Source organism: Chelmon rostratus, chromosome 2, assembly GCF_017976325.1.
Source record: "Chelmon rostratus isolate fCheRos1 chromosome 2, fCheRos1.pri, whole genome shotgun sequence".
Classification (NCBI taxonomy): domain Eukaryota; kingdom Metazoa; phylum Chordata; class Actinopteri; order Chaetodontiformes; family Chaetodontidae; genus Chelmon; species Chelmon rostratus.
This window is the reverse complement of record NC_055659.1, coordinates 1,838,581-1,856,764: the sequence shown is the minus strand read 5'-3', so window position 1 is coordinate 1,856,764 and position 18,184 is coordinate 1,838,581. Positions and strand designations below refer to the sequence as shown.

The following is an 18,184-nucleotide window of genomic DNA, read 5'->3' as shown; positions in this document are numbered from 1 at the left end:
AATCATGTTCACGCAGCAGGATGGAAACAATCATTCATTCATGCTTTTTGACGATTCTTTGGAAATTCAATCAATCACTAATACATTTTAACTGGGATAAACTTGGAGGGAAACTTGGCTCGTGTCTGGATGGGCGTTTCCCACGGCAACAGTTGGCTGTCCTCTGAGGGCCAGTGTGTTAGGAGACGAGCAGCAGCCTACAAACGTTGATATCAAACGATTTTTATGAACCCGCGGTGTTCGCTGTGTGTCATTAGTGTTTTTAAACATCCGTCTCTTAGTTAGTTTTCACCTGGAAAGTAGAAGTTAGCATGCTAGGCTAACATGCTTCCACTTGGACACTTTTTTTGTCTCTTTAAAGGTTAAAAAAGGAGCGTAGGTAGCGTATAAAGAAAACAACGCTCAGTAGTTTTTATACATCCAGAGAACATTTTATTTATTCACTTTTTAAAAACGTTCTCATCGTTTTCACTGCAGTGACGACGTCTGAGTCGCTTCCTGTTCGGGTCTGAGAGCATCACGGGACAAGAGAAACATACAGACCTCTGACGAGCAGAGGACGTCCATTAGCCCACTGAAATCTTACACTTGTTTCCTAGAGGCATTATTTTCATGTAACCTAACATCACCAATTCAAAGTGAAACTTTATTGAAAGCACAGTGAAGGGACAGTGACAGAAGTCTTAGCTAACACCTCTGCGGGAGGAGCGTGTAAACACGGAGGTATTACAAAATATTTTATAAATACAGCGTGGCATTCATGGAAAAATACAAGAACAATATAAATACAGAGCGTTTTGTTCTCTTGTGTGTTTTTCACTCAACAGCGAGTTCAACAGTTTGCAGAGAGGAAACATCAGAGGCTCTCAAAACCGACAGGACAACAGTGGAGGAGGAAGAGGATGATGATGATGGCAATTGTTTCAGGACTGGCTGGTTCGCTGACTGACGGGTGTACGAGAAGGTGTGTGTGTGTGTGTGTGGAATAAATCCCTGACTGTCTATCCTGCCTCTACAGTACCTCCAGAAACAGAGGGACCAATCACTGCAGAGAGGAGGAAGCAAAGAAGGAGAGGAAGAAGTGTACAAGGGGAGAAAAAAGAAAAAAGCTACAGCAACAAACTTCATGTTAAATTTAAAATCATCTCCTTATACGATAGAGAAGAACACAGAGGGGTTGGGGGGGGGCATGTTGCATGATCACAGGTAGGATAAAGAAAAAAAGACACACAGGTGGGAAAAGGAAAGTGAGGGTGTTCGAGGGGAGAGGTCAAAAGGGGACTTTGGATAAGAGGAAACTGGAGTCCGTCTCTTCGTCTCACAGTCCGGCGTCGTTGTACGTGGGCGTGACCACCTTCAGGATGCTCTGTGCGTTCTCCTCCACCAGAGGGCGCCACTTCACCTCGCCTGTCAGCAGCAGGTCCTCCCCGTTCAGAGCGTCAATGAACTGCATCTGCACACAACAGGAGGACACACTCACATTTAAGACGGTGTCGTGTATTTCTTTGCTCATTCTGGTCTGTGAACAGTGTTTTGGTTGGACGGACGTATAATCAGCCGGAAACGAAAGAGTTAACATCAGGATCAGGCTCAGAATTACAGCTTTTTATTTCCTAGAGCCTAAAGTTCAACAAATGTTCAACAATCATATCAGCAAAATCCACGACTGAATTAGTTTAATTCTAAAGGCTGTCAAAAGGCATTCTGGGAAATGTAGGAATACACAGTATCAGGGTCCAACCCTTCTAAAGCCTGACTGCTGATATGAGGCAAGACTCCAGACTGACTTTTCCCACTGGTCTAACTGGTGCCACCATGATTTGGCCGGCTTATTTTAGACGTACGCATGTGGAACCAGTTTCTTTTTCCCTTTTTAAACTTTTTATTACAGTTTTATTTATTGAAAATGTCAAAATACACGATTAAAAAATGCGAAATCTTCAGACTAACATGATCACCATGTGTAGGAGATGCTGACAGAAAAGCTCTGCCACTGAAATCTAACTTTTTTTGATATAATTTCTGACAGAATTTGTGAATTCATACTGAAGATAACCAGCTGAATCTCAGTCAAACTTTCAAACTTCCATCAGCTGCCATTAAAAACTGTTTCTGCCTTCTCAGACAACAAAGCTGATTCGACGTCTTTGCGTCATTTTACACACGTTGGAAGGTAAATGACTCAGATTCAACAGTACATATTGAAAGCAGCGCAATTAATATGTTGAGATAATTTATAATCCTCATTCAGAGTGCAGAAACTACGCAAATAAACGAGGGGCTGCTCTAAATAAATCAAAGTGAATAAATGAAACGCTGGAGGTGCGTTTAATGTCATTCTGCCGCCATAAACCGGGAAACATGCCCATAAAAACTGGCTGCTTTTCTGGGTTTTTACTTTCTACTCAGTGAATAATTGTGTGTGTGTGCGTGCGTGTGCGTGTGTGTGTTTGGGCATGTTTAGTGCAGTCAGCAACAGCAGGTTTATGTGTCACGCTGGTGATGGCATTAACCTGACAAACTTGTTTACTTTCCTCCTTTCCCTGGAAGTGTGTGTGTGTGTGTGTGTGTGTGTGTGTGTGTGTGTGTGTGTGTGTGCGTGCGTGCGTGCGTGCGTGTGTGTTTTACAGTGAGGGAGTCAGGAGAGACATTTATAACCAAAAGGCACACATACACACACCTACACATTAAGTGGAGTGTGTCATTTGTTTGTTTTCTGACGTAACACACGGGACACTTAATTGGCTGATTGAGTTGGACACTGCTTCCATGACCTTTGACACACCTGCCTGTGTGTGTGTGTGTGTGTGTGTGAGACAGAAAATGCAGCGGTAGGTTGCCATGTTTGGGAGACCAGTGAGATAAACACTAAGAGTAAAACGGAGCAGCGAAGCTAAAAGACGCAGGCTGATGCTCAGAGTGCGACAGAAAGCTATGGAGGGAAGTGAAGCTAAAAGGGGCGGGGGGGTCCTGGACCACATGGCCCCAGCAGCAGATGGAGGCCTGCAGGTGTTTCTGAAAGCAGGAGAGTGTTTTCAGTCTCACAGAGGGAAAGAAAATATACAGTGAGGAGAGGAAGGAGGAGGCGAGAAGGTTAGAGGGTAAGGAAAAGCACTCAGTGAGGGAGGGGGAGGAGGAAATGGCTAAAACAGAGGGTCTCAGGTCATAGCGGAGGGCAAATCGTCCATATCATTTGGTCTAACATTGACCAGGACTGGATTTAATTATTCGAAGCAGGAAGGAGTTAAAGTACCGATACAACAGTGTAAAAATACTCCACTATACGTAAAAGCCCTACTTAAACCTGCAGCGGAGAACGTTTGTCTCCCCCTTCAGGCAGTGAGAGTAATTACACAAACACGGTCGACTTGCCTCCACCTCACCCCCAGCTGCTGTAGCCTGATCTGACGCTACAGTCGCTTCAGCTCTGGCAAACCAATCACTGCTGGTCAGCGTGAGATGCATCACTAAGGGAACGTCGCCATGTGACCGCGGGAATGTCGTCACGGACACCAGATTTAAAAACTCTGCTTAATTGCGTCGATAATTTGCCTCGATGGTGAAGTTTAAATGACGCTTCTGAAGGAAAACAGACCACATGTATCTGTATACATCACAGAGACTTCACACACATGAACGGAGAGCACAGACACAGTGACAGGTGAGCACACAGAGGCCGGAAACACACCAACACACCTGTTTGCGTACGTACTCCACCATGAGCTCGAGCTGTTGGGGGTCTTCACACTCACGATTGAACAGGTTCCTCCACAGAGCTGCAGCCAGCACACAGTCATCAGACAGGATTCCCTTCAGAGACACACACACACACACACACACACACACACACACACACACACACACACACACACACACACACACACACACACACACACACACACAGGTCATGTGTCTGAATCACAGAGCCAATGACAGACCTGCCCAGTGAGAATCAGAGCTGTGTGGTACGATGAACTGTTGTTGCTTCCTGTAATCACTCAGTTTAAATGTCACAACAGCCAATCACAGCACAGCTGCCTGGGACGCAGGTTTATGTTTGTCAACTGAGGAGAGGAGGAGGAGGAAGAGGCGCAGCAGGAAGACCGTCTCCCTCCCTCGCTGTCACTCACCCCTTGTTACAAGAAAAACTAGTTTCGCTTCATAGGCCGACGTGTTGAGACAAAGTCAATGACAAATTAAACAGGTCATTAAATATTAACTTCGAGTGAACTGCAAAGAAAAAGCTGCTCAGGCAGAAACAGCAAAGTGGACGAGACACACGCAGATTTGCAGGACATGATGTCACAGTGTGAAGTCTTCAATAACAGAATAATAAACCGTTCACATTCTGAAAAATCTGTTGATTGTTGCATCAGATTTAGTTTGACTGGAAGCTAATTTAGGTTTAGTCTGAGCAGAAGTTTGTCATGTGAACACCTGAGTTTTCAAACAGGAGTCAGCGAGAAACACAAGTGAGTAGACTGGACATCAGGAGGTCAGAGGTCACCTGTACCTGCAGTGTTTTCATACATACCAAACAAAACGATTTGAGATTTGAGCAAATTTGCTGTTTAATCTGGATCCAGTCCATAATATTTAAATGCTTTCTTTGCTTGTTTTTATCGTCTCTATGATGAATCTGTATGTGTGTGTAAAACTAAGTGTGTCTCACCTCATCGTATCCAAATAATGCTGCATAGAACGTCTCCGTCATCACTTTCATCGCTTCCTTTCTATGGCTGGCATCAACCTGTCAATCAAAGAGAAGCACATGAATGAAATGAATCTGCAGGGTTAAACTGACGAACATTGACCTGTCACGCAGCTTTTTCTCTCCGTCACCTTCTTCTGTGGCTGAGCGGGTCATTTAGCCCGCGTTCAAATCCTGATTGTAACGATGTAGCATCAATAGAACCACACCGAGTCCACAGCCATGCTAACAGCTCTGTGAGCTAAGCACTAACAATTGCTAACATGCCGATGGCTAGCAGGTATATTGTTTACCATGTTCACAATCGTACTTGAGCATATTAGCATTTGCTAATTAGCACTAAACACACAGTGCACCTGAGGTTGGTGGAATGAATGTCGTTAGTTCTGCAGGTATTTGAACCAAAGTACTGGAAACATTTAAATTATGACCTGATGGTGAAAGTCAGAGGATCAGCACAGTTATTGTAGTTCATCCTGAGGGGAACATGAACGTTTGTACAAAATCTGACAACAATCCTCTCACAGATGATGATATTCTAGATGTTTTGACGACGCTGCTGCACACAGCTGATGTGAATCTGCTGAAACCGTCTGACTTCACGGTGAAAAGAAAAGTCGTAGCAGAGTTCGGTCGTTTCAGCCGGCTGCAGCAGTAATTATGACTGTTTTTACTGCTTCCTACCAACAATTAGCATGAAACCTAAGAACAAGTCCAATCACTGGCCTGGTGGTGAGCGCTGTAAAAATACATGTGCTGCTGCTGCTGATGATGAGGAGGAGCTGGATGAGGAACACTGTGTGTGCGCTGTGCTGGGTTCTTCAGTTTGACACACACACACATAATTATTTTCTTTTCTCACTTTTTCCAATTTTTTTTAAACTCTCAATTTATTTTATTCTTAGATTTTTCTTTTCTCTTCGCACTTCAGTCTGACGTCCAGCTGTTGACACATGTGATCAGTGATTTCTTAGTTTTTGTTAGTCGCAGTAATTATTTTCTGAAGATTGATTCACGGTTGCTTTGTGCTGTCGCCAGGTGTTTAGATTAAGTTTCAGACAGAAATCAGAAGGTTGAGTTAAAGTTTGTGTTGAGGTCAAACTGATGAAGATTTCTTAATTCGCGGTCACGTGCGGAGCCGTGTGCCAGCTCATGGGGATATACGGTGCAAGAGTATGTACGCATGCTGACGAGAGTTCACATACGCAGCTGTGAAAACACCACGCACGCACGCACACACACACAGTGCTCTGCCCAATGCATGCATCCACACACACCAGGAGTGACCTCACAAACCACACTGTAATTTCTCATCTCTGACCTCTTTCTGTCACACAAAGCAAAATGAGCGAAACTAAAGAGCTCGTGTACGTGAAGTGTTCTGAGAGTCGGCTCCAGTTCAACCATCCCGCTTCCCGTTCAGTTAGCATCATGATAATAACGGTCTGACTTCTGTGTTTGGCCGCCACCGAGCCTCTGGTGGAGGTAAATGTGGGTGAGTTGGATTCTGTGTGGAGACACAAAGCGACTGATCAGGCCTAAACTACACCCACAGCGACCGTTCAAAGTGACACCGTGTCCGAAACCTCTGCCAGCTCATCTGAGGCGTGTGAATCTGAGGAACGTCGCTTTGACTTGACACCAATGACTCGTGGCTCCACTCGGACAAGTCAAACCCAAAGATTAAAATGTATGTCTGTAATTGAAGCGTGCAGCGAATCAACTCTTCGGATTTCGAACAACAGACACACTTTTAATGAAGCACAAGCAGGAGGACAGGTGAGTTTAACAGAGCTCATTATGATACTGAGATATTAAAACATTCAGTTAAACAGACGGATCGTCTTTATGTTTCGCCGTTTGAATGACAAACTTTGGTTGATGTCCTGCTCACAGCGAGTGAAAAGAAGCTCTGCAACATCACTTCATCATCGCTTCAGCCTCAAGACGAGTTTCTGCCTCCTCAGCCAAAAAAAAAGTTTGGATCCAAATTAAATCACTTAGTTTGAAACATTTTTTTTACTTTTGTTCATTTACTGAAGCTTCGATGTTGAAGACAATTTAATTCAGTCAGAGCCTGAAAACTTCAGACTGAGTCTTTAAAATGTTAAAAAGTTAATTTAAAAGTCCTGAATAGTTTCTGAAAAACGTGATGAATTCTGTGAATGAAATCACTGACTGTGTGTAAAAGCTTTAACTGGCAGCAGATATACTGAATGACTGATAATTACCTCTTTAGACAAAGTGTAAAACTTGGACGTGTGAAATCTTATTTCACTGCTCACTGAACTGAACAAAGGAGGTGATTTTGGACACAGTGTCACATGCTGTTGTAGTTTTGTCACGATGGCAGGTGGATCAGGATCAGGGTGAAGGTCTGGGTCAAGTTAAAATGACCACAGATAGATCAGTATCGAAACACACTGTGTGTTGACAGATCGATTCATATACCGTATTTCCCGCACTATAAGGCGCACCTTCAATGAACGGCCTATTTTAAAACTTTTTTCATATATAGGGCGCACCGCATTATGCGGCGCATAGAAACTACCGTACTGTGGTGTCTGGGGTTGCGTTATGCATCCACTAGATCAGGGGTCAGCAAACCGCGGCTCTTTCATCCCTCTGATGCGGCTCCTGAAAATAATTAACGTGCATTTATTTAAAATGTATTTTATTTTAGTTTGTTCGTCAAACAAACATCGCACGCTCACAGATGACAGCTGATCCTGCGTAAAGATGCAGGTGACGGCGCACAGCCCGTCAGTGCGCTGAGGTTCAGGAGCAGAAATCCCATCACCCACGTTTGATTAATATTTTAATTGCCTATTATTTAGCATATATTCATTTTTTTTCATTGTTGAGTGAAATAGTCATTTTATTATTCAGGCTGACAGCTGACTGCACGGGCCAGTAAAAGGATGACGGCACGCAGAGAGTGGAATACCGCTGTTACTTCGGCCACGCCCCCTGACTACGATAGCCATAATTAACCAATATTGATCCATATAAAAGGCGCATCGGATTATAAGGCGCACTGTCGGTTTTTGAGAAAATTAAAGGCTTTTAGCTGCGCCTTACAGTGCGGAAAATACGGTCGATGTATTTTTGACTCCTACTTTTCTTAATATTAGTAACCTCTGACAGTTAAGTGCTTCCACTGTTTAGTGACAGTAAAATAAGACACAAGTGGCTCCAGTAAGTTCCCCCACACGAACTTTAAGAGCTGAGTCCAGTATAATTTGAGTATGAGAAAGTCTTTCTGAAAGCTACATGTGAGCAAAGCCAAGACTGAAGTGTGTGATGTCAATGAGCGACACTTCCTGGAGCTGCTCCACTGAGAAAGAATAGAGGAACGACTCTGTGGACACGGCGACCGCAGCCAGCCTCGCTCTCCGGGGATTTGGCTTCGCTTTCTGGTTCAGAAGTGTTGGCACAATTATGCTGATGTAAAACTTTAAATAAACAGAACCTGCATCCTATGCAGCATGCAATGGCACGAATAAAACTTAATGCGCTGTTGCATCAGACCGAAGCGGAAACGTTTGCACAATAATGAATATTTATTTAACAGAAGGACACTGAGTTGTTGTCGGGCAGAGCTCCGATTCAGGGACACAGAGCTAGTTGAGAGAAAACTGAGCCGCTGATGAAGGAGAGAAGATGAAGATGGACGACTACGCTGCTGCAGTCACACACTCACTTCACAAATATCTGTAAACTGTACAAATACAACAAAAACCTGTGTTAAACATCACTGAGTGCTTATTCTCTGCTGACTGGCTGCAGCTTTCATGGCTCATTCTGGAGCTCTGCAACTCTTTTCATGATCAACTGATCATCTTTAAAGTCAATTTTTTAATCTTTGGGTTTGGGACTGCTGGTCAAAACATCAACACGTCACTTTAATCATTATTCACTGTTTCATGTGAGGAGATTGACACGATCAGATGAACGAAAATTAGGGATGCACGATAACTGTTTTTTAAAACCGATACCGATAACACACACATATACCTAACATCATGACATCAATACCACAGACAAAACCAAAAACAGCGGCGCACAGTGAGAGGCGGTTGCTACGCAATGTACGTGTTTACTTTCAGAGCCGCTGCGCAGTGAGAGATGCGACAGACGAGTAGGCTCATTTTAAATCAATAAAATATGTTTTAATCAGTATTTTGTGTCACATTATTGAATGCTTTAGTAGTAAGCCGTGTTCTAAACGGGATAACGTACAGTGAGCAGGTTCCTATGGAGAAATAAACCCCACCGCTTCGCGTCGGGCTTCTATGTCATCCTGAAGGAAGATACATGACCCCTTACTTAGACTTATCTATGTAAACAAACTGAAGAAGGGCAGTCCATAGTAAGGCAAGCGCCATCATGTCCATGATTAAATCTCCAATAACATTAGCCCGTGGGTCATCTTTGGCAAATTTCTTGGATTTTTCGAAAGCCTCGCCGACGTGTGTCAGTCCCGGTGGCTTCTTTGCGGCTGGCTTGCTAACGTTAGCATCTTTAGCAGGCCGGCCGGGCGTTCTCATACGCTTTCCAAACTCCGTCAAAGCGGTGGTTACATTTCAGGTGGCTGATCAGATATTAAAGCTTGTGCCATTTCTCGCTCCTCGGGGAACTCGCTTGGAACATTTAAAATAAAAGCTTGATGTGAGTTTTAATAAAAAATGTTTTGTTCCAGACCAGAAAACGGACTGAACATGAAACCAGTCACCTTCTGTCACCACGTTCTATCTTAAAAAGACCCTGAAAAGGACTTTTATGCTGCGTGATTCCTTTGAGTCCTGCTGCTGTGATGTGCAAATTTCCCCCAGGACAAATAAAGTCAATTGATCTATCTGTAGACACTGTGGGCTCAGCTGTGTTTCCGTGCTGCTGCACATCGTGGAGTTATCGTCACACGATATCACCGGTAAACAGGCCGCAGGCTGAGGGAGCTATATTTAATAAGACCGACCCCGTGTGTGATCATAGACATGCTGTGCAGCAGGCTTTGCATACGTGCAGAGTAATGTATGTACAACATGTGCGCCTGGTGGAAATACTGTTATCTGATCTTGTGGGCTTAATCCTGATGGCTACCATGGAGCTGCATCTCTCACACACACACACACACACACACACACACAGACACACACACACACACACACTTCCTACCCCCATGATTTTGCTCCTCTGCTCCACATCCTCCCACATGGAGTGGACGATGTAACGGCACATGTACTTCCCTGTTCGACCCTCCTGACGCATCCGGACCAAACACATCCTGACAGACGACAGAACGAAATCAGACAAAGAAACAAAGACGCCGGCTCTCAGAATATTTTATCTCTTCACTTTAGCCTTTAACTAACCAGCTCCTGGATCCTGATACAAGTCTGAGCGTTTCTGCTTTGCCTTGTGCTGATTCACTGCTAAATTTCTATATTTCATTGTGTGGTTTTATGCAGGTTTCATTGTCATTCACTCTTCATTATATCTACGTGTGTGTGTGTGTGTGTGTGTGTGTGTGTGTAACTCACCACACATGCAGCTGCGCTACCAAGAACCAAGAGTTGAGTGTGTCAGGGAGGGAGCACTCTGAAACAAACACACAGCGTTAACAAACACTCACTCACATGTAGGTGTGTGTGTGTGTGTGTGTGTGTATGTGTGTATGTGTGTATGTGTTCTTTTGTTTTTTTCATTTTTACAGATTTAACATAAACTCAACAAAGCAAACACAAAACAGTAAATCCCTTCCAACCATCACATGTGCAGTGTTTGGATCAGATCAGATCAGTGTGTGTGTGTGTGTGTGTGTGTGTGTGTGTGTGTGTGTGTGTTCCCTCAGTATGCATACAGTACATAGTATTACCACCGGATCTCCTCTTGAGCATGAAAGCATGCATGCTAACAGTTGTGATACTTGGAAAGAGGCTACCACCGGATACTGGATGTGAATCCCCTCTGCTGATGGTGCTCAGTCTCACCTCCATCAGCTTTCATGATGGCAACTTTCAGCACTGAACGTTTAATGTCTCCATGAAATCACTGATTCTCTCTTTTGATGCTCATTCGGGACATAAGGGATCTCAAACATGTTTATTTCTTACTTTCTGTTTATGTATAAAACAGCAACATACTTTTACTTAAGTATTACTGTTCGTTGTAGAAGTGAACAGGCCTCAGTGTTGGCAGTGTTAGTCGCTATTTATTTTTTTATGACTTGCTTTTTAACGTGCCAAATGTTTGGCTTGTTTCACTCTGTGTACTGTTCACCGTTTTTCTCCACTTACTTTCAAAGAAATCGTCGTAATTGACTCTCTCTACGCAGCATGTGTACATGCGCAACGCAGCAATCTTGATTTTCTGTGAAGACAAAGGACAAAGAAATCAGGATCAGAAGCATCTTTAACAGATATTCTGCAGCTATTATATAAATGGTACTTTGAAATTTTAGGGTCCCTAATTAATAAGTAACTGGATATATACAGTAAGTGGACCTGCTTTATTAAATAGTTTATTTTTGCCACTGACAGGTTCAGTGTCCTCGTAACATGAAGGCACCATTCAAACACAAAGAACTGGAAAACATGTTTGCACGTTTAACCACCAGTTTTATTCCAGCTTTCTTTATTTGATTACGTCTGAAATGCTGGTAGCTGTGGGGTCTTACAGGCCTGCCACAGACACGACACTAATTTGACTGCAACAACTGTGTGGAGAATACAGAAGGCAGCACAAGCCCCTGAGAGAGCAGGACATGAGGTCAGAGATGTGTAACAGCTCAGGCCGAACGATGCCAAGCCGGCATGAAGCCCAACAGAACAACACACATTCCTGTGCACACACGCCACCTCCTTCACTGTATGGCCAAAACCTCCCACATAACCGAACCTCGCTGTGGCTGTAAAGGCTCACGCTTTACTGGTGTGTGAACTCTTGGAGAAAATACTCACTACAAGGGTGTGATGCAACGGACGCAACAAACAGACACATCCCTGAAATGAATTCAGCTTTCGGTCGTCTGGGACCTGCTGGGCGCTGTGACTTTAAATAGCTGCTACAAGGTAAACATACAGTCAAACCTCACACCAATCCCTCAACAACAGACTTCAGTCGAACTGGTTTTACTGTGAGCAGAGCATAGCTCTAAGTTCAAGGTGAGTGAAGTGCTGTTTGTTTACTGTATCTGGTCCAGCTAATGAAAACAACTGCGCAGTTGAGCAGATGTCCCGTGGACGCACAAATGCTGGTGTGCCAAATTTACCAGTACAGAGAATCCTTAAACATTTACCTTCAACCGGTAAACTGGATTTCCACCTGAAGGAGGTGAAGTTTGTTTTGATGCTGTTCTGCCTGTGTCGGCATTAGCAGGGCTGCCTGCCCTCTGTTACAGCTGGTAGTTTGACGTTAGCATGAACCTCTGGATAGCTAGCTGAACTGGACAGCCACCAAACTCCATGTCATTTTCTTAGTGTTACTTAAAGGATAACTTTCGTTTTTTACAACCTGGACCTTATTTGTAGCATTAAATACGACCATTTACTCACCCAGACAACTTTGGTGGCATTTGGAGTCGTTTTGAAGAAATTAGCCCCAGAGGAGCGGCGCGTATATCTGTATAATGCGAGTACTCGGGCATCCATGCGCAGCCGCTATATAACGCATAATCTGCGGCGAAACTCGTTCATATTCCAATATTTTGTTATGATATGCTGGTGCTATTCCCCTCTGAGCCGGCAGTCGGCTAGGGCTGCTGGCAGCGCCCGGCGTTCGGTAATGACATCATCCACGTCAGAAGTAGTTGTCTAGAGACGCCGGATGTTGATAACATGCCACCACGGACGAAAGTTATCCTTTAATGTTGCAAAGGTCGCCACCGACACCTGCCAACAGGTTACTAAGTCAGAGGAGTCTAGGACGGCCACAGGGAACACAGCAGGAGGATGCAACCGCCACTTTGATTAGGAGTGAGTTTACACTGTATTGATCCACTTTGTAAAAGTATTTGACAGGACGATGATCTAATGTTGCCATAAATAAGAAAAAAAACAGCAACATAAAATAACAACATGTTAATGTGATTGGCTGCGCTTGTCTTTCATATTAAACACTCCACACATGCCTGATTGGTGGGGGTGTAACGATCCATCGCTCTGGATGCAATATTGTCAATGCAAAGTAAAAACATTGATCCATATCATCTTTAAGATACGCCTTTGTGTTGAAATTCCCATGGTACTTCTGTTTCCCTCCTTCCTAAACATTCAAACGTTGCTAACGGCAGGAAGCCGAGAAAAGACAACGACGTTAGAAGATAAAATACTTCAGAAACACGAAATACCGCACCCTGCACGTAAAAAAAGGACACACTGACCCTTGTCCTAATGCTAACTTGGCGTATGCTAATTGCCAAAACAATGAGCGTCACAGCTGCGGCTTCATATTTCATTTGCGAAGACATGCGGCATGACAGTGATGTCAAGAAGAACGGTTTTCATTAGCCACTGAAACCGAAATATGCAACGCTATCGAGACAGACCGAGTCCGTACAATCTTCAAATATCGTACGTTTATATATCAGCCGAATTAACGATAATGGCAAACGAACACCAGCCATCTGTTGTTGGGAATCTTATTCAAAAATTTATGAAATGGGTTATTTTTAAAAATAAATAACAGTGACAAGATTATTACACCTTACTTTTATCCTCTCACCTTCATCTCTGCTGCTTTCTGTCTGTTCACTGCTTCTTGTATCAAAGACTCACTGTCTTTCACATTATGTTTATTAAAAAGAATCATTTTTCATTTGCTTCCTCATTCACAATCGCCTCTTTCTCGCTCTGTCTCTCCACTCTTCCACTTCTACACTCTTCATACTTTTCCTCCACGTTGACTTCCCCCTTTCCACCACCACTCACCCATTTGTTGTATTTGAGAGGTCCAGTGAAGCCCATGGCCTCAATGAGCTTCGTGAAGGCCCCGACTTCTTCCTCTGTGTGCTTGGGCGTCTCCTTCACGCTGTAGAGCTGATGGAGGAGAAATGGAAAAAACGGTGAGGGGAGGATGAAAGAGGAGGTGATAAGGAGTGAGAGAGTAACAAAGAAAAGACGTGTGAAAGAGAAAGAAGATGAAAGGAGAGCGAAAGAAAAGATTGAGGAAAAGCCAAAGACGGATGAGTGAAAACAGCCTTGACAGTGATGACGCAGCATTAGGAGAAACTCCTTAAACAGGCGTAATATTCCCGTGAATTCACTGAGCCTCATTAAACAACAGCACATACAGTTTCAGTATGACGGCACACACCTGGGGAACATGGCCTTTACTGGGCGAGTGCAGCTGCTGAGTAAATTAATATAGTGACCTATTCTAAGCTGCCTGTTGTTTTCATCCCTGACAGTTTCATTACTGCCACCATGACCCCAGTTACCCCTCAGTGCTGCTTGCAGAGGTTTTGCTTTGAAATGGCTGCAGCTGCTTCAGTGCAGTGCAAAGTAGACACAACGTTTGGGGTTGTCAAATACTGTACCACTACTGACTTTGCTAAACTTCACTTCTTATTTTTGTGAAAATGCAGTCTCATGCATGCACAGGTGTCGCTCATCAGGTTGAAACAAGTGATTTTACAACAAGTTTGTCCAGTTAAGAGAGTTTAGTAAATTGTTGGAACACTTGTACAAAAAAAACAGAGTAAAGTAAGAGAACTTTAGATTAAGGATATGAAAATAAACATTTTTGAAGGAGCTCGAAGTTCATGAGGTTTAAGTGCAAATTTGCGGCATTAATTTGAGAGTGATGAGATCCATACCAGATTAACAATGTAGGAAATAACCATTTTTATTCCTAATCCCAAAGTATCATGGGATATTAAAAAAACTGAACAAGTTAAAAGAAGCTCGAACAATGTTCTTTTGCTGCGCATTTGCCATCGATGGCTGTCAGTCATCAGACAGGAACAGTCCTCCACAGTGTCCTCACAGCAGGAGATAACCACACAAAGTCATTCTTTTGATTGCCCCTCCCTCAAAACAGAGCTAGGTCTTGTTCTAAACTGATAGACCAACATATGTGTGACTGTGCTTCTGTAACCTGTAAGTGAATCTCAGATAACAGCCATATTTTACTATCACCATATTTTATTTACAAACCAACCATTTTTGGCTGCTTGTTGCTTTTCCAGCGGCAACTCAGCAGCAGGCTTTTATTGTGAAGGCGCCACAGGAAAATACAACGTACCGGTCACTGAGCTGGTAGAACTTTGTTATCTGTGCTATTCTTTAATAAAAAATGGTCACCACAACAAGATACGGGCATATAATGGGCTATTATGTCAGTGATTGCATGTTAGATATGACAAGGAGGGATAATAAAAACAGAGAGAACCACTGTTAGATGTGTCCAATGTGTCATCAAGGTAAATGACTTCTTTTGACGTGCCGCGATGGTTTGTGATCAAACATTTGCTCCATGGCAGGACGGCCTGAGTGTTTGTGGGAAATGGAGATAAACTTATGACAAGGGGTTCATTTAACCCCAATAATAATATGAACATCCTCAAACACCTTTAAACCTGAAAGTCAGCACTAAATCAACACTCTGTTTTTCATGTCACCTTCCATTCAGCAGGAGGGAAGCCAAAAAATGAAGCAACACAAAACAACCGTCCTCGTACTGTAAAGTTTGGCTACATTCATACTTGTACACTTGTATGTGTGGAGAATAAATATATTACATATTTAATTAAACTGTCTGCTCGTCCACTACAGGCAACTCTACATCTGTGTTTTTAAAATCTGTTTCTCTTTATGCATAACAGTGTGTGTGTTTGTGTGTGATGTTACCTGTGTGGTCATGTGCAGTGTTCGACATGGTGTTAAACAGGGAGAGGAGACTCTGGCCAGTTGGCAAGATACTAAAGCTCTGGCAAAACAGGCTTCTTGATCCAACACCTGGATGGAGACAGAACGATGAAGCATTAAGAGAATATTTCTATGGACCTAATGTTGTCCTGGCAGAAACAAGAAATACTCATGAGGAGTCTACACATTTGTATGATGATAACTGCCGTAGTAGTAGTAAGATTTAAAAGTCAAATGAGAGCAGCCACATTCTAAACGACAACCACGTTTACTCCCACAGGTAAAAAATCACTTACATACATTTTGTGTTTCCAAACTAATATACTGTCAGCAGGGTTTGGCAACAGAGCTGCAACAATTAGAGGATTAATCAATTGGTTGATGAACAGATAATTGGTCAGAAACTATGTTGATTAATCATTAAATAATTCAAAGCAATAATGCCAAATATTTCCTGGTTCCAGGCTCTCAAATGTAACGATTTACTGCTTTCATTGTATTTTAATATAATGTAATTTGAGTATTTGGGGTTTTGGATTATTGGTTGGAAAGAACAAGACATTTGAAGACATAATCCTGGAAACATTTTTACAGTTTTCTGATGCTTTACAGGCCAAATGATTATTCGATTGATCCTGATTAGATTAATCCATAATTGAAAGTAATAATTAGTCACAGCCCAGGAGTTTCATTGGTTCCACTGAGACAACATTAAGACTTTTATTGAATGTAAATCAAACATTTCACATCTGTTTTCCATTAGTGATTCATCTGCCGATTAGAGCTGAAAAGCCAAGTTGATAAAACTATTTTAACAACCTTTTAATCTGAATTAATTTCTTCAGAAAAAGTTCCAATCATTGTGGTGCAAGTGAGCATTTTCCCCTTTTCTCTGTTTTATGATGGCTGCGGCTCTGGTCTAACAGAGCAGGCATCCAGACTGATCATCAGGACTTCAATCCAGCCTCTTTCTCCACTTTACTACATTTAAAAACTTTACTGGAAGTTGTTTAAAGCTCTAAAGAGGGAAACACCCACATATAGCAGGTTTCTATGTCTCATTGTGAACTTCAACATTCTGAGTTTAAACTGTTTTGGGTCTTGTTTCCTGTTGTTCGGCTGAGGTTTGAGTAAAGTAGGTCAGTGGATACGAGAGTCTTTCTGGGGCCGTTACCGCTGACCAGCAGTTGGTTAACGGTTTACCTGCACGTCAAGTTCACCTGCACGAACCATCTGACAGCCCACGTAGGTTAACTTATCTTTTTAAACTATCAGCCCGGTCAGCTGATGGTGTTGTGATTTGATGAGATCCTGAACACACACATTTCTTCACAAAAATACTTGTAAATCTTCAAATTAAAGCTTTAATTTATTTTTTAGTTTATGTCTTCATCTCCAGACGCGGTGTATTTACCAACATCGTTAGCTCTTCTGTATGTAATGTGGCGTGTTAGTCAACTTAGCTCAAATCCTATTAGCCAGCTAAGCTAACGTTAGCTGTGATGTTATTACCTTTCCGCGGGCGCCTCTGGACGCTGTCACATTAATAACGTTTCTGACGGCAGACTGCAGCGGCCGCCGATACATGACTCCACACTGTCCCAATATTACAGCCAAGAAGCGGGCTGCGACCAAACTGAGGCTCCCGTCAATAAAACCTTCAGGTTTGGTAACGCCAGTCCCGTCCCCACCTCCTCCTCTCAGCAATGTCAACGGAATCTGTCCTACACCGAATCTCGTCCGGTCACACAAAAAGGTTCCGTGAACAAAAGGTCCGCGCGCACACAGAGCGGTTATTAATTATTGGTAATTATGTTTTTTTGTTTTTTTGCTTGTGTGGTGTTTTGTATTGTGTTGTATTATGAATTTTTACCAGAGTGTTAAAACTACGTTAAACAAAGAAACACAATCCCCTGGTTCCTCCAGTTAACTCAGGTTCCCTCAATGAGTACCAGAGGTGGAAAGTAACTAAGTACCTTAACTCAAGTATAGTACTTGAGTACAATTTTGAGGTGCATTAAATTAATGATTCCATTTTTGTTACTTTATACTGCTACTCCACTACATTACTATTTGAAAAAAACAGTTACGAGTTACTTAGGTTCAGATCATCAATACAAAATATGATCAAAAATAGAATATGGAATATTACAATGAATTAAGATATTCACTAGGATACAGTAAATCAAATTTGATCACCACTTACCAGCTGTAACCTTGATATGATATTTACACATCAATGATTTTAATCTAAATCATATTTTTATTTTCTGAAATGGGCCATTCTAACATCATAATGAATACTTTCACTGTTAGTACATAAAATATATTTTCAGCCTGATACTTTTGTACATTTACTTGAGTTCAATTTTTATTTAAGTAAGGAAGTAAAAGTGAGTAAGTTCAGAGCAGAAAAGGATTTGTCCGATGCTGAAGCTGCTAAGGGAATGGAGAGAAATTAAAAAATGTTGTCCGTTCAAAGGGAACCAGAAAGGAAACAAAGTGGAGCTGATCAGAATATCTGCATGGACCAGAAATGATTTTTAGCAGTTATTGCCATGGTTATTAGTTATAATGTTGAATTACATTGATTGAGCAGGACTCT

At 42.5% G+C, this 18,184-nt stretch overlaps 1 protein-coding gene across 1 annotated transcript; it reads right to left on the bottom strand.

The window, feature by feature from the left end:
• Positions 1–417: 417 nt before the first annotated feature.
• Positions 418–17,283, bottom strand: LOC121618442 (ubiquinol-cytochrome-c reductase complex assembly factor 1). Its single transcript, XM_041953953.1, has 9 exons — positions 17,092–17,283; positions 15,562–15,669; positions 13,642–13,749; positions 11,011–11,083; positions 10,255–10,312; positions 9,890–9,998; positions 4,673–4,750; positions 3,697–3,810; positions 418–1,453 (listed from the first exon to the last, which is right to left on the bottom strand). Exons 1-9 carry the CDS (start codon positions 17,164–17,166, stop codon positions 1,319–1,321), a joined length of 858 nt encoding a protein of 285 aa, XP_041809887.1. The 5' UTR covers positions 17,167–17,283; the 3' UTR covers positions 418–1,318.
• Between the last annotated feature and the right edge of the window lie 901 nt (positions 17,284–18,184).